Consider the following 22,804-nt stretch of genomic DNA (forward strand, 5'->3'; position numbering starts at 1 on the left):
CTCTCAACACGAGCAGTCCAGCACAGGTGACTGTCTCTGTGTACTCCCAAGTACTTATATGAATCAACCTGAGTGATAAAATCATTGTGGATTACTACATGCGCGTGATCACCAACTGCTCTGGGATCCGAAACTATTTCGTTTGGTTTTTTTTTTAACATTGAGAATTAGGCTATTGCTGTCACACCATTGCACAAACCTTTGGACTTCTGACATCTACACGGATGAGCTGCTGCCTCTGTGCATTAAGCCAAGAACAGCTGTATCATCTGAGAATTTGAGAATGAAGCTGCTTTGACTACTGCTTGACTACTGCCCGAGGGGCACCTGTGCTCACAGATCGTGACGCGGAAAGTTTTGTTGAGCGGTTTGTTAGAATCGAATGGGACCGTCTTTGAATGTTGTGGTTATCAATAGACGGGGCTGCAGCCGGGCACAGGCATGGGTGTCCCCTGGGTGTCTTTTAACGAGACGCACAATGCTGTAAATCGCATCACCGGTGTTTATATACAAACTGGTATGGATCCAGTACAGAGTTCACTTCTGACACAGCATGCATACCATAATGAGGCAATACAGCTCAAGTACCCCAGCGCCCCCCAGTCCCCGCCGAAAACACCTAAAACAACTGATTTCAGCTGCTCCGCCTCCCCCAGCGCCGATCACAACACAACGACAACAGCAACGCGCCCGTCTGGGCGGAGAGGGTGGGCTGACAGGCCGACGGCGCTCCTGGGAAATGAAGTTTTTCTTCCCCTCCACGGCCAGGTAAAGGGCCTGGTTAAAAACTACAATCCCACAACCCCCCCCCACCGGGAGTTGACCTGCGTGCCCCGGGGTGTTCTGGGAGTTGGTGTTCTTGAGTAGGCGCGATGACCTCCGTCACAGCGTGAAGAAACCCCACAGTGGACTACAAGTCCCGCAAGGCCGCGGGGACGGCAGTAAATAAGAGGCGCCGCGGCGGCGCCTGCCTCTTCCTGTTTGTTTTGCGTTTCTCCCGGGTTTAAAATGGCGTCGGCTTGACGACCGAGGGTGTTGAGGAAAAGAGAGGCGCTCACGGGCGGCAGCTGCTGACGGGGGCGAGCGGCACACAAACGCTTCGTGGCGGCGAGGGCGGCGCAGGACGACTCCCGCCGCTGCGGTTCCCGGCGCGAGGCCCTCCGTGCGCGTCTGAGGCGGCCGACGCCCCGCGCGGCCTGTTCGCCCGGGCGCCGCCGGCCGCGGGCTCCGGCAGAGGCACTACAGTTCCCGGCAGCCTCTTCGCGACGCCGCGGGCCGCTGGGGGATGTAGTTTTCTGGGGGGGGCGGGGCGGGCGATGGTTATTGGCGCTGCAGCGGACTGCAGACCCCAGTGACAGCAGGGCAGGAGGACAGGGGGGCAGGGGGGCAGGACACCCCTGGCCGGAGGATGGCCACGGGGGCGGCGGAGGACTCGCTGGGCTGGTGCCTCTCGCAGCTGGCGAAGGCCGTGGCCCCGGGTTCGACAGCGGTGGACTGGAGCTGGTCCGAGTCCGGCCAGCCCCAGGCCCAGGCCCAGCCCCAGGCCCAGGCCGGGCTGAGCCGGGCCCTCATCGCCATCCGGACCCGCCACATCAAGGGCGCGGCGGGCATCGCGCGGTACCGCCGCCGCGGAGGCATGCGCCCCCTGCTGGAGCTGCTGCGGCGCCCGCGCGCCCGCAAGGCGCTCGACCTGGCGCTGAGCATCCTGGGCAACTGCTGCACGGAGGCGGAGTCGCGCTCGGAGGTACGGGGTGCTCGGGGGGGGCATGGAGTGGGAGGTGGTGGGGGCGGGGCGTGGTGCTCTGGGGGTCACGCTCCGAGGGGTGGGGAGGGGGAGGGGTGCTGGGAGGTACAGGGGTGCTCGGGGGGGGACGAGGAGTGGGAGGTGCGTTGTGAGGTATGGGGGAGGGGCGCTCTGAGGGGAGGGGGAGGGGCGCTCGGAGGTACAGGGGTTGGGAGGGGCGCTGTGAGTTATGGGAGGGGGTCAACAGCCCAGCTCCACGCCGCCCCCTGGAAGCTGACCTGTGTCGTTGTGTGTTTGTGCTTCTGTAGGTTCGCACCCTGGGAGGGATCCCCCTGTTAGGTGAGAGAACCGTCTCCCTACCACCCCTGTCCCCTCTCTGTGACATCACCCCTCCTCTCTGTCCTTTGTGACCTCATGCCCTCTCTGACACTACGCTCTCCTGTCCTCTCTGTGACATCACCCCCTCCTCTCTGTCCTCTGTGACCTCATGCCCTCGCTGACACTACGCTCTCCTGTCCTCTCTGTGACATCACCCCCTCCTCTCTGTCCTCTGTGACCTCATGCCCTCGCTGACACTACGCTCTCCTGTCCTCTCTGTGACATCACCCCCTCCTCTCTGTCCTCTGTGACCTCATGCCCTCGCTGACACTACGCACTCCTGTCCTCTCTGTGACATCACCCCCTCCTCTCTGTCCTCTGCTCTGTCCTGATCGCCACTGCTGTGTCTCCATGTCCTGCAGTCACACTTCTGAAGAGCATCAACATTGGCAGCATCCAGAACCGAGCAGCTCGAGCTCTGGGCAACCTGGCCATTGATCCAGACAACAGCGTGCAGATCCACAAGGCAGGTGAGTGTGTGTGTGTGTGAACCCCTCTCTCTCTCAGTGCAGTGTTAATGTACTGGAGTGTCCAGTCAGTGTGTCTGTATTAACCCCTCTCTCTCTCAGTGCAGTGTTAATGTACTGGAGTGTCCAGTCAGTGTGTGTGTGTATTAACCCCTCTCTCTCAGTGCAGTGTTAATGTACTGGAGTGTCCAGTCAGTGTGTCTGTATGAACCCCTCTCTCTCTCAGTGCAGTGTTAATGTACTGGAGTGTCCAGTCAGTGTGTGTGTGTATGAACCCCTCTCTCTCTCAGTGCAGTGTTAATGTACTGGAGTGTCCAGTCAGTGTGTCTGTATTAACCCCTCTCTCTCTCAGTGCAGTGTTAATGTACTGGAGTGTCCAGTCAGTGTGTGTGTATTAACCCCTCTCTCTCTCAGTGCAGTGTTAATATACTGGAGTGTCCAGTCAGTGTGTCTGTATTAACCCCTCTCTCTCTCAGTGCAGTGTTACTGTACTGGAGTGTCCAGTCAGTGTGTCTGTATGAACCCCTCTCTCTCTCAGTGCAGTGTTAATGTACTGGAGTGTCCAGTCAGTGTGTCTGTATGAACCCCTCTCTCTCTCAGTGCAGTGTTACTGTACTGGAGTGTCCAGTCAGTGTGTCTGTATGAACCCCTCTCTCTCTCTCAGTGCAGTGTTAATGTACTGGAGTGTCCAGTCAGTGTGTCTGTATGAACCCCTCTCTCTCAGTGCAGTGTTAATGTACTGGAGTGTCCAGTCAGTGTGTCTGTATTAACCCCTCTCTCTCTCAGTGCAGTGTTACTGTACTGGAGTGTCCAGTCAGTGTGTCTGTATGAACCCCCCTCTCTCTCAGTGCAGTGTTAATGTACTGGAGTGTCCAGTCAGTGTGTCTGTATGAACCCCTCTCTCTCTCAGTGCAGTGTTAATGTACTGGAGTGTCCAGTCAGTGTGTCTGTATGAACCCCTCTCTCTCTCAGTGCAGTGTTAATGTACTGGAGTGTCCAGTCAGTGTGTCTGTATGAACCCCTCTCTCTCTCAGTGCAGTGTTAATGTACTGGAGTGTCCAGTCAGTGTGTCTGTATGAACCCCTCTCTCTCTCAGTGCAGTGTTAATGTACTGGAGTGTCCAGTCAGTGTGTCTGTATTAACCCCTCTCTCTCTCAGTGCAGTGTTAATGTACTGGAGTGTCCAGTCAGTGTGTGTATTAACCCCTCTCTCTCTCAGTGCAGTGTTAATGTACTGGAGTGTCCAGTCAGTGTGTGTATTAACCCCTCTCTCTCAGTGCAGTGTTAATGTACTGGAGTGTCCAGTCAGTGTGTGTGTATGAACCCCTCTCTCTCTCAGTGCAGTGTTAATGTACTGGAGTGTCCAGTCAGTGTGTCTGTATTAACCCCTCTCTCTCTCAGTGCAGTGTTACTGTACTGGAGTGTCCAGTCAGTGTGTCTGTATGAACCCCTCTCTCTCTCTCAGTGCAGTGTTAATGTACTGGAGTGTCCAGTCAGTGTGTCTGTATGAACCCCTCTCTCTCAGTGCAGTGTTAATGTACTGGAGTGTCCAGTCAGTGTGTCTGTATTAACCCCTCTCTCTCTCAGTGCAGTGTTACTGTACTGGAGTGTCCAGTCAGTGTGTGTATTAACCCCTCTCTCTCAGTGCAGTGTTAATGTACTGGAGTGTCCAGTCAGTGTGTCTGTATGAACCCCTCTCTCTCTCAGTGCAGTGTTAATGTACTGGAGTGTCCAGTCAGTGTGTCTGTATGAACCCCTCTCTCTCTCAGTGCAGTGTTAATGTACTGGAGTGTCCAGTCAGTGTGTGTGTATTAACCTCTCTCTCTCTCAGTGCAGTGTTAATGTACTGGAGTGTCCAGTCAGTGTGTGTGTATGAACCCCTCTCTCTCTCAGTGCAGTGTTAATGTACAGGAGTGTCCAGTCAGTGTGTGTGTATTAACCTCTCTCTCTCTCAGTGCAGTGTTAATGTACTGGAGTGTCCAGTCAGTGTGTCTGTATGAACCCCTCTCTCTCTCAGTGCAGTGTTAATGTACTGGAGTGTCCAGTCAGTGTGTGTGTATTAACCCCTCTCTCTCTCAGTGCAGTGTTAATGTACAGGAGTGTCCAGTCAGTGTGTCTGTATGAACCCCTCTCTCTCAGTGCAGTGTTCATGTACTGGAGTGTCCAGTCAGTGTGTGTATTAACCCCTCTCTCTCTCAGTGCAGTGTTAATGTACTGGAGTGTCCAGTCAGTGTGTGTGTATGAACCCCTCTCTCTCTCAGTGCAGTGTTAATGTACTGGAGTGTCCAGTCAGTGTGTCTGTATTAACCCCTCTCTCTCTCTCTCAGGTGGGGTGTCTGCTCTCCTCCTCTGCCTCTCCTCCTCCTCGGCCCCGGACTCCCCGACCCCCCAGGAGGCGGAGTGTGCCCAGTCTGTGGTGAGGGCGCTGCGCAACCTGGCGGACTCGGCGCCTCACCGCGGGCTGCTGGTGGCGCAGGGCGCGGTGGCGGCGCTGGGCGCGCGGCTGGCCGCCCCCTGCCCCCCGGCCCTGCGGCTGGCCGCCCTGCGCGCGCTGGCGGAGCTGACCCGCGGCTGCAGCCAGGCCTGCGCCCGCGAGCTGGCCCGCGCCGGCGTGCTGGCCCGGCTGGGGCCCCTGGCGGCCGGGCCGCGGGCCCCCCAGCAGGAGCTGGCCCTGCGGGTGCTGGCCCACTGCTGCGCCCAGGGCTGCCTGCGGCCGCTCGTGGGCTCCCTGGGCGCCGTGGCCCGGTTCGCGGAGGAGGTGCGGCGCGAGCCGGGGCGCTCGGCGGCCTTCCTGCGCGCGCTGTGCCTCTGCTGCCGCGAGGCGGTGAACCGGGCCCGCGTGCGCGCGGCCGGCGGCCTGGACGTGCTGCTGGGCGTGCTGGCGGGCCGGCCCGGGCCCGCGCCGGTGCGCCTGGTGCTGCTGGCCTTCGTGGACTTCGTGTACGACGAGGCGGCGCTGGAGCAGCTGCAGGGGGCGGGGCTGGTCCCGCTGCTGGTCGCCAGGCTGGTGGAGCTGGCCCGGGGGGAGGGGCCGGGCCGCGAGGGGGAGGAGCCTGCGGACCCCTACACCCCCTCCTTCGACTTCCCGCCCCTGGAGGCCGCCAGGAGGGAGGGGTCAGCCGAAGGTCAAGGGTCATCCAGCTTCCTCAGTCTCAGGTGAGGATGGAGGGTCACTGTGCTGTATGAACCCGTCTCTCTCTCTCTCTCAGTGTGGGGTCACTGTGCTGTATGAACCCGTCTCTCTCTCTCTCTCTCTCAGTGTGGGGTCACTGTGCTGTATGAACCCGTCTCTCTCTCTCTCTCAGTGTGGGGTCACTGTGCTGTATGAACCCGTCTCTCTCTCTCTCTCTCAGTGTGGGGTCACTGTACTGTATGAACCCGTCTCTCTCTCTCTCTCTCGGTGTGGGGTCACTGTGCTGTATGAACCCGTCTCTCACTCTCTCTCTCTCTCGGTGTGGGGTCACTGTGCTGTATGAACCCGTCTCTCTCTCTCAGTGTGGGGTCACTGTGCTGTATGAACCCGTCTCTCTCTCTCTCTGTGTGGGGTCACTGTGCTGTATGAACCCGTCTCTCTCTCTCTCTCTCAGTGTGGGGTCACTGTGCTGTATGAACCCGTCTCTCTCTCTCTCTCGGTGTGGGGTCACTGTGCTGTATGAACCCGTCTCTCTCTCTCTCTCTCGGTGTGGGGTCACTGTGCTGTATGAACCCGTCTCTCTCTCTCTCTCTCGGTGTGGGGTCACTGTGCTGTATGAACCCGTCTCTCTCTCTCTCTCTCAGTGTGGGGTCACTGTGCTGTGTGAACCCGTCTCTCTCTCTCAGTGCGGGGTCACTGTGCTGTATTAACCCGTCTCTCTCTCTCAGTGCGGGGTCACTGTGCTGTATTAACCCGTCTCTCTCTCTCAGTGCGGGGTCACTGTGCTGTATTAACCCGTCTCTCTCTCTCAGTGTGGGGTCACTGTGCTGTATGAACCCGTCTCTCTCTCTCTCTCGGTGTGGGGTCACTGTGCTGTATGAACCCGTCTCTCTCTCTCTCTCTCAGTGTGGGGTCACTGTGCTGTATGAACCCGTCTCTCTCTCTCTCTCTCTGTGTGGGGTCACTGTGCTGTATGAACCCGTCTCTCTCTCTCTCTCTCTGTGTGGGGTCACTGTGCTGTATGAACCCGTCTCTCTCTCTCTCTCTCAGTGTGGGGTCACTGTGCTGTGTGAACCCGTCTCTCTCTCTCAGTGCGGGGTCACTGTGCTGTATTAACCCGTCTCTCTCTCTCAGTGCGGGGTCACTGTGCTGTATTAACCCGTCTCTCTCTCTCAGTGCGGGGTCACTGTGCTGTATTAACCCGTCTCTCTCTCTCAGTGTGGGGTCACTGTGCTGTATGAACCCGTCTCTCTCTCTCTCTCGGTGTGGGGTCACTGTGCTGTATGAACCCGTCTCTCTCTCTCTCTCTCTCAGTGTGGGGTCACTGTGCTGTATGAACCCGTCTCTCTCTCTCTCTCTCGGTGTGGGGTCACTGTGCTGTATGAACCCGTCTCTCTCTCTCTCGGTGTGGGGTCACTGTGCTGTATGAACCCGTCTCTCTCTCTCTCTCTCAGTGTGGGGTCACTGTGCTGTGTGAACCCGTCTCTCTCTCTCAGTGCGGGGTCACTGTGCTGTATTAACCCGTCTCTCTCTCTCAGTGCGGGGTCACTGTGCTGTATTAACCCGTCTCTCTCTCTCAGTGCGGGGTCACTGTGCTGTATTAACCCGTCTCTCTCTCTCAGTGCGGGGTCACTGTGCTGTATTAACCCGTCTCTCTCTCTCAGTGTGGGGTCACTGTGCTGTATGAACCCGTCTCTCTCTCTCTCTCTCTCTCCAGGTCCTGGCTCTTGTCGGAGGGCTTGATCTCCAGTGAGGGGGAGGTGTCCCCGCAGTGGTCCCCAGGGGGCGAGCCGGAGTGGGGTGCGGACTGCAGCGCGGGGTCCCCGCCCCCGCCGTCCCAGGCGTCCCCCCCCCGCGCCCCGCCGTACCCCCACCCATACCACCCCGAGCCCTGGACGCCGGAGTCGGCGGCGCTGGTGCTGCTGTCCCGGGCCTCGCAGGCGCTGGACCCCAGCGCGGCGCTGGCCCAGCCGGCGGCGCTGGCCGGGCTGCTGGAGTTCCTGCAGCTGCGCCGCGACCCGAGCCCGCGCCTGGCCCGCCTGCTGGGGCGCCTGTCCTGCCACCCCGCCTGCCTGCAGGCCCTGCTGCGCTGCGGCGCCGCCACCCTGCTGCACCTGCGGCTCGTCCGCGGCCTCCTGGGGGCGCCCTGCCGCCCGCAGCCCGAGGGCACCCGGCTGAGGGTCCGGGAGCTGGGTGAGTCTGTCTGTCTGTCTGTCTGTCTGCACCCGTCTGTCTGTCTGTCTGTCTGTCTGTCTGTCTGTCTGTCTGTCTGTCTGTCTGTCTGTCTGTCTGTCTGTCTGTCTGTCTGTCTGTCTGTCTGTCTGTCTGTCTGTCTGTCTGTCTGTCTGTCTGCACCCGTCTCTCTCTCTCTGTCTGTCTGTCTGTCTGTCTGTCTGCACCCGTCTCTCTCTCTCTGTCTGTCTGCACCCGTCTCTCTCTGTCTGTCTGTCTGTCTGCACCCGTCTCTCTCTCTCTCTCTGTCTGTCTGTCTGTCTGCACCCGTCTCTCTCTCTCTCTCTGTCTGTCTGTCTGTCTGCACCCGTCTCTCTCTCTCTCTCTGTCTGTCTGTCTGTCTGCACCCGTCTGTCTGTCTGTCTGTCTGTGTCTGTCTGTCTGTGTCTGTCTGTCTGTGTCTGTCTGTCTGTGTGTGTGTGTTGTGTTACAGGACTGACCCTCCTCAGTAATCTGCGGGTGCAGTGGGAGTCAGTGTGTGTGTGTTGTGTTACAGGACTGACCCTCCTCAGTAATCTGCGGGTGCAGTGGGAGTCAGTGTGTGTGTGTTGTGTTACAGGACTGACCCTCTTCAGTAATCTGCGGGTGCAGTGGGAGTCAGTGTGTGTGTTGTGTTACAGGACTGACCCTCCTCAGTAATCTGCGGGTGCAGTGTGAGTCAGTGTGTGTGTCGTGTTACAGGACTGACCCTCCTCAGTAATCTGCGGGTGCAGTGGGAGTCAGTGTGTGTGTGTTGTGTTACAGGACTGACCCTCCTCAGTAATCTGCGGGTGCAGTGGGAGTCAGTGTGTGTGTGTTGTGTTACAGGACTGACCCTCCTCAGTAATCTGCGGGTGCAGTGTGAGTCAGTGTGTGTGTGTTGTGTTACAGGACTGACCCTCCTCAGTAATCTGCGGGTGCAGTGGGAGTCAGTGTGTGTGTGTTGTGTTACAGGACTGACCCTCCTCAGTAATCTGTGGGTGCAGTGTGAGTCAGTGTGTGTGTGTTGTGTTACAGGACTGACCCTCCTCAGTAATCTGCGGGTGCAGTGGGAGTCAGTGTGTGTGTGTTGTGTTACAGGACTGACCCTCCTCAGTAATCTGCGGGTGCAGTGGGAGTCAGTGTGTGTGTGTTGTGTTACAGGACTGACCCTCCTCAGTAATCTGCGGGTGCAGTGGGAGTCAGTGTGTGTGTGTTGTGTTACAGGACTGACCCTCCTCAGTAATCTGCGGGTGCAGTGGGAGTCAGTGTGTGTGTTGTGTTACAGGACTGACCCTCCTCAGTAATCTGCGGGTGCAGTGGGAGTCAGTGTGTGTGTTGTGTTACAGGACTGACCCTCCTCAGTAATATGCGGGTGCAGTGGGAGTCAGTGTGTGTGTGTTGTGTTACAGGACTGACCCTCCTCAGTAATCTGCGGGTGCAGTGGGAGTCAGTGTGTGTGTGTTGTGTTACAGGACTGACCCTCCTCAGTAATCTGCGGGTGCAGTGGGAGTCAGTGTGTGTGTGTGTTGTGTTACAGGACTGACCCTCCTCAGTAATCTGCGGGTGCAGTGTGTGTGTGTGTTGTGTTACAGGACTGACCCTCTTCAGTAATCTGCGGGTGCAGTGGGAGTCAGTGTGTGTGTGTTGTGTTACAGGACTGACCCTGCTCAGTAATCTGCGGGTGCAGTGGGAGTCAGTGTGTGTGTGTTGTGTTACAGGACTGACCCTCCTCAGTAATCTGCGGGTGCAGTGTGAGTCAGTGTGTGTGTGTTGTGTTACAGGACTGACCCTCCTCAGTAATCTGCGGGTGCAGTGTGAGTCAGTGTGTGTGTTGTGTTACAGGACTGACCCTCCTCAGTAATCTGCGGGTGCAGTGGGAGTCAGTGTGTGTGTGTTGTGTTACAGGACTGACCCTCCTCAGTAATCTGCGGGTGCAGTGTGTGTCAGTGTGTGTGTGTGTTGTGTTACAGGACTGACCCTCCTCAGTAATCTGCGGGTGCAGTGTGAGTCAGTGTGTGTGTTGTGTTACAGGACTGACCCTCCTCAGTAATCTGCGGGTGCAGTGTGAGTCAGTGTGTGTGTGTTGTGTTACAGGACTGACCCTCCTCAGTAATCTGCGGGTGCAGTGTGAGTCAGTGTGTGTGTTGTGTTACAGGACTGACCCTCCTCAGTAATCTGCGGGTGCAGTGGGAGTCAGTGTGTGTGTGTTGTGTTACAGGACTGACCCTCCTCAGTAATCTGCGGGTGCAGTGGGAGTCAGTGTGTGTGTGTTGTGTTACAGGACTGACCCTCCTCAGTAATCTGCGGGTGCAGTGGGAGTCAGTGTGTGTGTGTTGTGTTACAGGACTGACCCTCCTCAGTAATCTGCGGGTGCAGTGGGAGTCAGTGTGTGTGTTGTGTTACAGGACTGACCCTCCTCAGTAATCTGCGGGTGCAGTGGGAGTCAGTGTGTGTGTTGTGTTACAGGACTGACCCTCCTCAGTAATATGCGGGTGCAGTGGGAGTCAGTGTGTGTGTGTTGTGTTACAGGACTGACCCTCCTCAGTAATCTGCGGGTGCAGTGGGAGTCAGTGTGTGTGTGTTGTGTTACAGGACTGACCCTCCTCAGTAATCTGCGGGTGCAGTGGGAGTCAGTGTGTGTGTGTGTTGTGTTACAGGACTGACCCTCCTCAGTAATCTGCGGGTGCAGTGTGAGTCAGTGTGTGTGTGTTGTGTTACAGGACTGACCCTCCTCAGTAATCTGCGGGTGCAGTGGGAGTCAGTGTGTGTGTGTGTTGTGTTACAGGACTGACCCTCCTCAGTAATCTGCGGGTGCAGTGGGAGTCAGTGTGTGTGTTGTGTTACAGGACTGACCCTCCTCAGTAATCTGCGGGTGCAGTGGGAGTCAGTGTGTGTGTTGTGTTACAGGACTGACCCTCCTCAGTAATCTGCGGGTGCAGTGGGAGTCAGTGTGTGTGTTGTGTTACAGGACTGACCCTCCTCAGTAATCTGCGGGCGCAGTGGGAGTCAGTGTGTGTGTTGTGTTACAGGACTGACCCTCCTCAGTAATCTGCGGGTGCAGTGTGAGTCAGTGTGTGTGTTGTGTTACAGGACTGACCCTCCTCAGTAATCTGCGGGTGCAGTGGGAGTCAGTGTGTGTGTTGTGTTACAGGACTGACCCTCCTCAGTAATCTGTGGGTGCAGTGTGAGTCAGTGTGTGTGTGTTGTGTTACAGGACTGACCCTCCTCAGTAATCTGTGGGTGCAGTGGGAGTCAGAGAGTGTGTGTGTGTGTGTGTGTGTGTGTGTGTGTGTGTTGTGTTACAGGACTGACCCCCTTCAGTAATCTGTGGGAGTCAGAGTGTGTGTGTGTGTGTGTGTTGTGTTACAGGACTGACCCTCTTCAGTAATCTGTGGGAGTCAGAGTGTGTGTGTGTGTGTGTGTGTGTGTGTGTTACAGGACTGACCCTCCTCAGTAATCTGCGGGTGCAGTGGGAGTCAGTGTGTGTGTGTGTTGTGTTACAGGACTGACCCTCCTCAGTAATCTGCGGGTGCAGTGGGAGTCAGTGTGTGTGTTGTGTTACAGGACTGACCCTCCTCAGTAATCTGCGGGTGCAGTGGGAGTCAGTGTGTGTGTTGTGTTACAGGACTGACCCTGCTCAGTAATCTGCGGGTGCAGTGGGAGTCAGTGTGTGTGTGTTGTGTTACAGGACTGACCCTCCTCAGTAATCTGCGGGTGCAGTGGGAGTCAGTGTGTGTGTGTTGTGTTACAGGACTGACCCTCCTCAGTAATCTGCGGGTGCAGTGGGAGTCAGTGTGTGTGTGTTGTGTTACAGGACTGACCCTCCTCAGTAATCTGCGGGTGCAGTGTGAGTCAGTGTGTGTGTTGTGTTACAGGACTGACCCTCCTCAGTAATCTGCGGGTGCAGTGTGTGTCAGTGTGTGTGTGTTGTGTTACAGGACTGACCCTCCTCAGTAATCTGTGGGTGCAGTGTGAGTCAGTGTGTGTGTGTTGTGTTACAGGACTGACCCTCCTCAGTAATCTGCGGGTGCAGTGGGAGTCAGTGTGTGTGTTGTGTTACAGGACTGACCCTCCTCAGTAATCTGCGGGTGCAGTGTGAGTCAGTGTGTGTGTTGTGTTACAGGACTGACCCTCCTCAGTAATCTGCGGGTGCAGTGGGAGTCAGTGTGTGTGTTGTGTTACAGGACTGACCCTCCTCAGTAATCTGCGGGTGCAGTGTGAGTCAGTGTGTGTGTTGTGTTACAGGACTGACCCTCCTCAGTAATCTGCGGGTGCAGTGTGAGTCAGTGTGTGTGTGTTGTGTTACAGGACTGACCCTCCTCAGTAATCTGCGGGTGCAGTGTGAGTCAGTGTGTGTGTGTTGTGTTACAGGACTGACCCTCCTCAGTAATCTGCGGGTGCAGTGGGAGTCAGTGTGTGTGTTGTGTTACAGGACTGACCCTCCTCAGTAATCTGCGGGTGCAGTGTGTGTCAGTGTGTGTGTGTTGTTACAGGACTGACCCTCCTCAGTAATCTGCGGGTGCAGTGTGAGTCAGTGTGTGTGTTGTGTTACAGGACTGACCCTCCTCAGTAATCTGCGGGTGCAGTGGGAGTCAGTGTGTGTGTTGTGTTACAGGACTGACCCTCCTCAGTAATCTGCGGGTGCAGTGGGAGTCAGTGTGTGTGTCGTGTTACAGGACTGACCCTCCTCAGTAATCTGCGGGTGCAGTGTGAGTCAGTGTGTGTGTGTTGTGTTACAGGACTGACCCTCCTCAGTAATCTGCGGGTGCAGTGGGAGTCAGTGTGTGTGTTGTGTTACAGGACTGACCCTCCTCAGTAATCTGCGGGTGCAGTGTGAGTCAGTGTGTGTGTGTGTTGTGTTACAGGACTGACCCTCCTCAGTAATCTGCGGGTGCAGTGGGAGTCAGTGTGTGTGTGTTGTGTTACAGGACTGACCCTCCTCAGTAATCTGCGGGTGCAGTGGGAGTCAGTGTGTGTGTTGTGTTACAGGACTGACCCTCCTCAGTAATCTGCGGGTGCAGTGTGAGTCAGTGTGTGTGTTGTGTTACAGGACTGACCCTCCTCAGTAATCTGCGGGTGCAGTGTGTGTCAGTGTGTGTGTGTTGTGTTACAGGACTGACCCTCCTCAGTAATCTGTGGGTGCAGTGGGAGTCAGTGTGTGTGTGTTGTGTTACAGGACTGACCCTCCTCAGTAATCTGCGGGTGCAGTGGGAGTCAGTGTGTGTGTGTTGTGTTACAGGACTGACCCTCCTCAGTAATCTGCGGGTGCAGTGTGAGTCAGTGTGTGTGTTGTGTTACAGGACTGACCCTCCTCAGTAATCTGCGGGTGCAGTGTGTGTCAGTGTGTGTGTGTCGTGTTACAGGACTGACCCTCCTCAGTAATCTGCGGGTGCAGTGGGAGTCAGTGTGTGTGTGTTGTGTTACAGGACTGACCCTCCTCAGTAATCTGCGGGTGCAGTGGGAGTCAGTGTGTGTGTTGTGTTACAGGACTGACCCTCCTCAGTAATCTGCGGGTGCAGTGGGAGTCAGTGTGTGTGTTGTGTTACAGGACTGACCCTCCTCAGTAATATGCGGGTGCAGTGGGAGTCAGTGTGTGTGTGTTGTGTTACAGGACTGACCCTCCTCAGTAATCTGCGGGTGCAGTGGGAGTCAGTGTGTGTGTGTTGTGTTACAGGACTGACCCTCCTCAGTAATATGCGGGTGCAGTGGGAGTCAGTGTGTGTGTGTTGTGTTACAGGACTGACCCTCCTCAGTAATCTGCGGGTGCAGTGTGTGTCAGTGTGTGTGTGTTGTGTTACAGGACTGACCCTCCTCAGTAATCTGCGGGTGCAGTGTGAGTCAGTGTGTGTGTGTTGTGTTACAGGACTGACCCTCCTCAGTAATCTGCGGGTGCAGTGGGAGTCAGTGTGTGTGTGTGTTGTGTTACAGGACTGACCCTCCTCAGTAATCTGCGGGTGCAGTGGGAGTCAGTGTGTGTGTGTTGTGTTACAGGACTGACCCTCCTCAGTAATCTGCGGGTGCAGTGGGAGTCAGTGTGTGTGTGTGTCGTGTTACAGGACTGACCCTCCTCAGTAATCTGCGGGTGCAGTGGGAGTCAGTGTGTGTGTGTTGTGTTACAGGACTGACCCTCCTCAGTAATCTGCGGGTGCAGTGGGAGTCAGTGTGTGTGTGTGTGTTGTGTTACAGGACTGACCCTCCTCAGTAATCTGCGGGTGCAGTGGGAGTCAGTGTGTGTGTGTTGTGTTACAGGACTGACCCTCCTCAGTAATCTGCGGGTGCAGTGGGAGTCAGTGTGTGTGTTGTGTTACAGGACTGACCCTCCTCAGTAATCTGCGGGTGCAGTGTGAGTCAGTGTGTGTGTGTGTTGTGTTACAGGACTGACCCTCCTCAGTAATCTGCGGGTGCAGTGTGAGTCAGTGTGTGTGTGTGTTGTGTTACAGGACTGACCCTCCTCAGTAATCTGCGGGTGCAGTGTGAGTCAGTGTGTGTGTTGTGTTACAGGACTGACCCTCCTCAGTAATCTGCGGGTGCAGTGTGAGTCAGTGTGTGTGTTGTGTTACAGGACTGACCCTCCTCAGTAATCTGCGGGTGCAGTGTGAGTCAGTGTGTGTGTTGTGTTACAGGACTGACCCTCCTCAGTAATCTGCGGGTGCAGTGTGAGTCAGTGTGTGTGTTGTGTTACAGGACTGACCCTCCTCAGTAATCTGTGGGTGCAGTGTGAGTCAGTGTGTGTGTTGTGTTACAGGACTGACCCTCCTCAGTAATCTGTGGGTGCAGTGTGAGTCAGTGTGTGTGTTGTGTTACAGGACTGACCCTCCTCAGTAATCTGCGGGTGCAGTGTGAGTCAGTGTGTGTGTTGTGTTACAGGACTGACCCTCCTCAGTAATCTGTGGGTGCAGTGTGAGTCAGTGTGTGTGTGTGTGTTGTGTTACAGGACTGACCCTCCTCAGTAATCTGCGGGTGCAGTGTGTGTGTGTGTTGTGTTACAGGACTGACCCTCTTCAGTAATCTGCGGGTGCAGTGGGAGTCAGTGTGTGTGTGTTGTGTTACAGGACTGACCCTGCTCAGTAATCTGCGGGTGCAGTGGGAGTCAGTGTGTGTGTGTTGTGTTACAGGACTGACCCTCCTCAGTAATCTGCGGGTGCAGTGTGAGTCAGTGTGTGTGTGTTGTGTTACAGGACTGACCCTCCTCAGTAATCTGCGGGTGCAGTGTGAGTCAGTGTGTGTGTTGTGTTACAGGACTGACCCTCCTCAGTAATCTGCGGGTGCAGTGGGAGTCAGTGTGTGTGTGTTGTGTTACAGGACTGACCCTCCTCAGTAATCTGCGGGTGCAGTGTGTGTCAGTGTGTGTGTTGTGTTACAGGACTGACCCTCCTCAGTAATCTGCGGGTGCAGTGGGAGTCAGTGTGTGTGTGTTGTGTTACAGGACTGACCCTCCTCAGTAATCTGCGGGTGCAGTGGGAGTCAGTGTGTGTGTGTTGTGTTACAGGACTGACCCTCCTCAGTAATCTGCGGGTGCAGTGGGAGTCAGTGTGTGTGTGTTGTGTTACAGGACTGACCCTCCTCAGTAATCTGCGGGTGCAGTGGGAGTCAGTGTGTGTGTTGTGTTACAGGACTGACCCTCCTCAGTAATCTGCGGGTGCAGTGTGAGTCAGTGTGTGTGTGTTGTGTTACAGGACTGACCCTCCTCAGTAATCTGCGGGTGCAGTGGGAGTCAGTGTGTGTGTTGTGTTACAGGACTGACCCTCCTCAGTAATCTGCGGGTGCAGTGGGAGTCAGTGTGTGTGTGTTGTGTTACAGGACTGACCCTCCTCAGTAATCTGCGGGTGCAGTGGGAGTCAGTGTGTGTGTGTGTTGTGTTACAGGACTGACCCTCCTCAGTAATCTGCGGGTGCAGTGTGAGTCAGTGTGTGTGTGTTGTGTTACAGGACTGACCCTCCTCAGTAATCTGCGGGTGCAGTGGGAGTCAGTGTGTGTGTGTGTTGTGTTACAGGACTGACCCTCCTCAGTAATCTGCGGGTGCAGTGGGAGTCAGTGTGTGTGTTGTGTTACAGGACTGACCCTCCTCAGTAATCTGCGGGTGCAGTGGGAGTCAGTGTGTGTGTTGTGTTACAGGACTGACCCTCCTCAGTAATCTGCGGGTGCAGTGGGAGTCAGTGTGTGTGTTGTGTTACAGGACTGACCCTCCTCAGTAATCTGCGGGCGCAGTGGGAGTCAGTGTGTGTGTTGTGTTACAGGACTGACCCTCCTCAGTAATCTGCGGGTGCAGTGGGAGTCAGTGTGTGTGTTGTGTTACAGGACTGACCCTCCTCAGTAATCTGCGGGTGCAGTGTGAGTCAGTGTGTGTGTGTGTTGTGTTACAGGACTGACCCTCCTCAGTAATCTGCGGGTGCAGTGTGAGTCAGTGTGTGTGTGTGTGTTGTGTTACAGGACTGACCCTCCTCAGTAATCTGCGGGTGCAGTGGGAGTCAGTGTGTGTGTTGTGTTACAGGACTGACCCTCCTCAGTAATCTGCGGGCGCAGTGGGAGTCAGTGTGTGTGTTGTGTTACAGGACTGACCCTCCTCAGTAATCTGTGGGTGCAGTGTGAGTCAGTGTGTGTGTGTGTTGTGTTACAGGACTGACCCTCCTCAGTAATCTGCGGGTGCAGTGTGTGTGTGTGTTGTGTTACAGGACTGACCCTCTTCAGTAATCTGCGGGTGCAGTGGGAGTCAGTGTGTGTGTGTTGTGTTACAGGACTGACCCTGCTCAGTAATCTGCGGGTGCAGTGGGAGTCAGTGTGTGTGTGTTGTGTTACAGGACTGACCCTCCTCAGTAATCTGCGGGTGCAGTGTGTGTCAGTGTGTGTGTGTCGTGTTACAGGACTGACCCTCCTCAGTAATCTGCGGGTGCAGTGTGAGTCAGTGTGTGTGTGTTGTGTTACAGGACTGACCCTCCTCAGTAATCTGCGGGTGCAGTGGGAGTCAGTGTGTGTGTGTTGTGTTACAGGACTGACCCTCCTCAGTAATCTGCGGGTGCAGTGGGAGTCAGTGTGTGTGTGTTGTGTTACAGGACTGACCCTCCTCAGTAATCTGCGGGTGCAGTGTGAGTCAGTGTGTGTGTGTTGTGTTACAGGACTGACCCTCCTCAGTAATCTGCGGGTGCAGTGTGAGTCAGTGTGTGTGTTGTGTTACAGGACTGACCCTCCTCAGTAATCTGCGGGTGCAGTGGGAGTCAGTGTGTGTGTGTTGTGTTACAGGACTGACCCTCCTCAGTAATCTGCGGGTGCAGTGGGAGTCAGTGTGTGTGTGTTGTGTTACAGGACTGACCCTCCTCAGTAATCTGCGGGTGCAGTGGGAGTCAGTGTGTGTGTTGTGTTACAGGACTGACCCTCCTCAGTAATCTGCGGGTGCAGTGGGAGTCAGTGTGTGTGTTGTGTTACAGGACTGACCCTCCTCAGTAATCTGCGGGTGCAGTGGGAGTCAGTGTGTGTGTTGTGTTACAGGACTGACCCTCCTCAGTAATCTGTGGGTGCAGTGTGAGTCAGTGTGTGTGTGTTGTGTTACAGGACTGACCCTCCTCAGTAATCTGCGGGTGCAGTGGGAGTCAGTGTGTGTGTGTTGTGTTACAGGACTGACCCTCCTCAGTAATCTGCGGGTGCAGTGGGAGTCAGTGTGTGTGTGTTGTGTTACAGGACTGACCCTCCTCAGTAATCTGCGGGTGCAGTGGGAGTCAGTGTGTGTGTGTTGTGTTACAGGACTGACCCTCCTCAGTAATCTGCGGGTGCAGTGTGAGTCAGTGTGTGTGTTGTGTTACAGGACTGACCCTCCTCAGTAATCTGCGGGTGCAGTGTGAGTCAGTGTGTGTGTGTGTTGTGTTACAGGACTGACCCTCCTCAGTAATCTGCGGGTGCAGTGTGAGTCAGTGTGTGTGTGTTGTGTTACAGGACTGACCCTCTTCAGTAATCTGCGGGTGCAGTGGGAGTCAGTGTGTGTGTGTGTTGTGTTACAGGACTGACCCTCCTCAGTAATCTGCGGGTGCAGTGGGAGTCAGTGTGTGTGTGTGTTGTGTTACAGGACTGACCCTCCTCAGTAATCTGCGGGTGCAGTGGGAGTCAGTGTGTGTGTTGTGTTACAGGACTGACCCTCCTCAGTAATCTGTGGGTGCAGTGTGAGTCAGTGTGTGTGTTGTGTTACAGGACTGACCCTCCTCAGTAATCTGCGGGTGCAGTGTGAGTCAGTGTGTGTGTGTTGTGTTACAGGACTGACCCTCCTCAGTAATCTGTGGGTGCAGTGGGAGTCAGTGTGTGTGTGTGTTGTGTTACAGGACTGACCCTCCTCAGTAATCTGCGGGTGCAGTGGGAGTCAGTGTGTGTGTGTTGTGTTACAGGACTGACCCTCCTCAGTAATCTGTGGGTGCAGTGGGAGTCAGTGTGTGTGTGTGTTGTGTTACAGGACTGACCCTCCTCAGTAATCTGCGGGTGCAGTGGGAGTCAGTGTGTGTGTGTTGTGTTACAGGACTGACCCTCCTCAGTAATCTGTGGGTGCAGTGGGAGTCAGTGTGTGTGTTGTGTTACAGGACTGACCCTCTTCAGTAATCTGCGGGTGCAGTGGGAGTCAGAGTGTGTGTGTTGTGTTACAGGACTGACCCTCCTCAGTAATCTGTGGGTGCAGTGGGAGTCAGTGTGTGTGTTGTGTTACAGGACTGACCCTCCTCAGTAATCTGCGGGTGCAGTGGGAGTCAGTGTGTGTGTGTGTTGTGTTACAGGACTGACCCTCCTCAGTAATCTGCGGGTGCAGTGTGAGTCAGTGTGTGTGTGTTGTGTTACAGGACTGACCCTCCTCAGTAATCTGCGGGTGCAGTGGGAGTCAGTGTGTGTGTGTTGTGTTACAGGACTGACCCTCCTCAGTAATCTGCGGGTGCAGTGTGAGTCAGTGTGTGTGTGTTGTGTTACAGGACTGACCCTCCTCAGTAATCTGCGGGTGCAGTGGGAGTCAGTGTGTGTGTTGTGTTACAGGACTGACCCTCCTCAGTAATCTGCGGGTGCAGTGGGAGTCAGTGTGTGTGTGTTGTGTTACAGGACTGACCCTCCTCAGTAATCTGCGGGTGCAGTGGGAGTCAGTGTGTGTGTGTTGTGTTACAGGACTGACCCTCCTCAGTAATCTGCGGGTGCAGTGTGAGTCGGGGTTCGGTGCCGGTGTCCTCACTCATCTGATGCTGTCTGGCTCGGACCCTGAGCACCTGGCGTGTGCGCTAGCCCTGCCACTGGTCACCAGGTGAGCTGTCTGTCTGTCTGTCTGTCTGTCTGTCTGTCTGTCTGTCTGTCTGTCTGTCTGTCTGTCTGTCTGTCCAGTGACGTGCCCGTGCCTGTCTGTCTCTCCAGTAACAGGCCCGTGCCTGTCTGTCTCTCTAGTGACAGGCCTGTGCCTGTCTGTCTCTCCAGTGACGTGCCTGTGCCTGTCTGTCTGTCTCTCCAGTGACGTGCCTGTGCCTGTCTGTCTCTCCAGTGACGTGCCTGTCTGTCTCTCCAGTAACAGGCCTGTGCCTGTCTGTCTGTCTCTCCAGTGACGTGCCTGTCTGTCTCTCCAGTAACAGGCCTGTGCCTGTCTGTCTGTCTCTCCAGTGACGTGCCTGTCTGTCTCTCCAGTAACAGGCCTGTGCCTGTCTGTCTCTCCAGTGACGTGCCTGTCTGTCTCTCCAGTAACAGGCCTGTGCCTGTCTGTCTGTCTCTCCAGTGACGTGCCTGTCTGTCTCTCCAGTAACAGGCCCGTGCCTGTCTGTCTCTCCAGTGACGTGCCTGTCTGTCTCTCCAGTAACAGGCCTGTGCCTGTCTGTCTGTCTCTCCAGTGACGTGCCTGTCTGTCTCTCCAGTAACAGGCCTGTCTGTCTCTCCAGTAACAGGCCTGTCTGTCTCTCCAGTGACGTGCCTGTCTGTCTCTCCAGTAACAGGCCCGTGCCTGTCTGTCTCTCCAGTGACGTGCCTGTCTGTCTCTCCAGTAACAGGCCTGTGCCTGTCTGTCTCTCCAGTAACAGGCCTGTGCCTGTCTGTCTCTCCAGTGACGTGCCTGTCTGTCTCTCCAGTAACAGGCCTGTGCTCCGGAAGCTGCTGCTCGATCACGCTGGTCTGCGTCTGGCCCTGCAGCCGCTGTGTCGCCGTGACGACGCCCCGGCCGCGGAGGAGGACCCGCTGGGCTGGGGGGCCCTCCTGGGCGCCTGGCTGCCGCCCCCCCAGCCCCCCTCGGCGCGGCGCCTGCGGGCGCTGTACTGCTGCGCGCTGGCGGACTGCCTCTCCGCCCTGCTGGGGCGCCCCGAGGGCGGGGGGGCCCCCGGCGCCCCGCGGCCCCCGCCCCCCGCCCCCTGCCCCTACCGGCGCGCCCCCCCGGACCTGGTGCTGCTGCTGGACGACGGCACGCGGCTCCCCGCCAGCCGGGCCGCCCTGACCGGGCAGGGGGGCTCCCCCTACTTCCACGCGCTGCTGCTGGGGGGCTTCCGGGAGGCGCTGGCCACGGGGGGGGTCCCCATCCGCGACGTCACCCCCGAGATGCTGCTGCCCGTCCTGCACTTCCTGCACGGCTGTCGCCTGGGCGACGGGGCGGCCTGCCCGCTGCTGGGGGCCCTGGGGGCTGGCGGGGAGCCCCCCCTCTGGGGGCCTCCCGGGGGCGGGGAGCCCCCCCTGCTGGCGGCCATGCGGGGCGCCAGCCGCTTCCTGGTGTCGGGGCTGCAGGCGCAGCTGGAGCAGCTGTGTGTGTCTCTCCTGGGCCAGCAGGGGGCGTCCGGACCGGCTCGGAGCGGGCCGGAGTCACTGGGCGGACTGGGTCAGAGAGGGCCAGACTCGGAGTCACTGGGCGAACTGGGCGGGTCCGGACCGGGTCGGAGCGGGCCAGACTCGGAGTCACTGGGCGAACTGGGCGGGTCCGGACCGGCTCGGAGCGGGCCGGAGTCACTGGGCGAACTGGGCGGGTCCGGACCGGCTCGGAGCGGGCCGGAGTCACTGGGAGAACTGGGCGGGTCCGGACTGGGTCAGAGCGGGCCAGACTCGGAGTCACTGGGCGAACTGGGCGGGTCTGGACTGGGTCGGAGCGGGCCGGAGTCACTGGGCGAACTGGGCGGGTCCGGACTGGGTCAGAGCGGGCCAGACTCGGAGTCACTGGGCGAACTGGGCGGGTCCGGACTGTGTCGGAGCGGGCCAGAGTCACTGGGCGAACTGGGCAGGTCCGGACTGTGTCGGAGCGGGCCAGAGTCACTGGGCGAACTGGGCGGGTCTGGACCGGGTCGGAGCGGGCCGGAGTCACTGGGCGAACTGGGCGGGTCCGGACTGGGTCAGAGCGGGCCAGATTCACTGGGCGAACTGGGCGGGTCCGGACTGTGTCGGAGCGGGCCAGAGTCACTGGGCGAACTGGGCGGGTCCGGACTGGGTCAGAGCGGGCCAGACTCGGAGTCACTGGGCAAACTGGGCGGGTCTGGACCGGGTCGGAGCGGGCCGGAGTCACTGGGCGAACTGGGCGGGTCCGGACTGGGTCAGAGCGGGCCAGATTCACTGGGCGAACTGGGCGGGTCCGGACCGGCTCGGAGCGGGCCGGAGTCACTGGGTGAACTGGGCGGGTCCGGACTGGGTCAGAGCGGGCCAGACTCGGAGTCACTGGGCGAACTGGGCGGGTCTGGACTGGTTTGGAGCGGGCCAGACTCGGAGTCACTGGGCGAACTGGGTGGGTCAGAACTGGGTCAGAGCGGGCCGGACTCGGAGCCGGACCCTGCCTCTCTCCTCGGCGCCCTGCCCTCGCTGTACCAGTTCTCCCAGCAGCACGGTTACCCCCTGCTGGGCCGCCGCTGCCTGGCCCTGCTGCTGGCCGCCCGCCCCCCCCTGCCCCTCGCCCCCGCCGCCGCCTGCCTGGGGCAGATCGCCGACCACGCCCACTGCGGCCAGCGCCTGCAGGAGGACATACTGGCCATGGTCACCCGCGCACTGACCTGACCCTGGGCAGAGAGGGGCGTGTCTGGGGAGGGAGGAGACAGGAGGAGAAGGGCGTGTCTGGGGAGGGAGGAGACAGGAGGAGAAGGGCGTGTCTGGGGAGGGAGGAGACAGGAGGAGAAGGGCGTGTCTGGGGAGGGAGGAGACAGGAGGAGAAGGGTGTGTCTGGGGAGGGAGGAGACAGGAGGAGAAGGGTGTGTCTGGGGAGGGAGGAGACAGTGGGGGAGGGGGCGTGTCTGGGGAGGGAGGAGACAGGAGGAGAGGGGTGTGTCTGGGGAGGGAGGAGACAGTGGGAGGAGAGGGGCGTGTCTGGGGAGGGAGGAGAGGGGCGTGTCTGGGGAGGGAGGAGACAGTGGGAGGAGAGGGGCGTGTCTGGGGAGGGAGGAGACAGTGGGAGGAGAGGGGCGTGTCTGGGGAGGGAGGAGACAGTGGGAGGAGAGGGGCGTGTCTGGGGAGGGAGGAGACAGTGGATGAGGGGGGCGTGTCTGGGGGAGGGGTTGTGGGAGGGGGAGTTTTGTCTAAGGGGGCGAGGGCCTGTGCTCTCTGGGTGCCCTCTGTGGGGCTGTAGATACTGTACATACACTGTGAATACCCAGCTGGACCCTGAGTCACTGTAATAAACGCTCAGCTGATGAACTCAAACTGCTGTGTCAGAGGTCAGTCTGTTCTCCTGCCCCCCAGTAACCCCCTGTCCGTCTCCAGCGGCGCGCCCTGCTCCCACACACCGTTCTGGAACAGGCCCAGTTTGATGACGCTGGCTCGTGCCCTGCTGGGCTCTCGCGGACCGGACCGGAGCTCTCTCGTCTGCTTGTCTCAGGGGGAGCGGTTTTACAGCCACAGTGCTGGCGGACATGAGGGAAAATTCAACTCCATGCAGACACGAGCGATGGGTTTACTCCCTGCTGAACATCTGCTACCGGAATAATAATTGCTGACCCTTATA

At 57.7% G+C, this 22,804-nt stretch overlaps 1 protein-coding gene across 1 annotated transcript; it reads left to right on the plus strand.

The window, feature by feature from the left end:
* Window positions 1-828: 828 nt before the first annotated feature.
* On the plus strand, window positions 829-22,086 carry armc5 (armadillo repeat containing 5). Its single transcript, XM_069188304.1, has 7 exons — window positions 829-1,744; window positions 2,053-2,083; window positions 2,485-2,592; window positions 4,916-5,744; window positions 7,439-7,914; window positions 19,036-19,168; window positions 19,974-22,086. Exons 1-7 carry the CDS (start codon window positions 1,409-1,411, stop codon window positions 21,862-21,864), a joined length of 3,804 nt encoding a protein of 1,267 aa, XP_069044405.1. The 5' UTR covers window positions 829-1,408; the 3' UTR covers window positions 21,865-22,086.
* The last annotated feature ends 718 nt before the right edge of the window (window positions 22,087-22,804 follow it).

This window comes from Lepisosteus oculatus, chromosome 4 (assembly GCF_040954835.1).
Source record: "Lepisosteus oculatus isolate fLepOcu1 chromosome 4, fLepOcu1.hap2, whole genome shotgun sequence".
Classification (NCBI taxonomy): domain Eukaryota; kingdom Metazoa; phylum Chordata; class Actinopteri; order Semionotiformes; family Lepisosteidae; genus Lepisosteus; species Lepisosteus oculatus.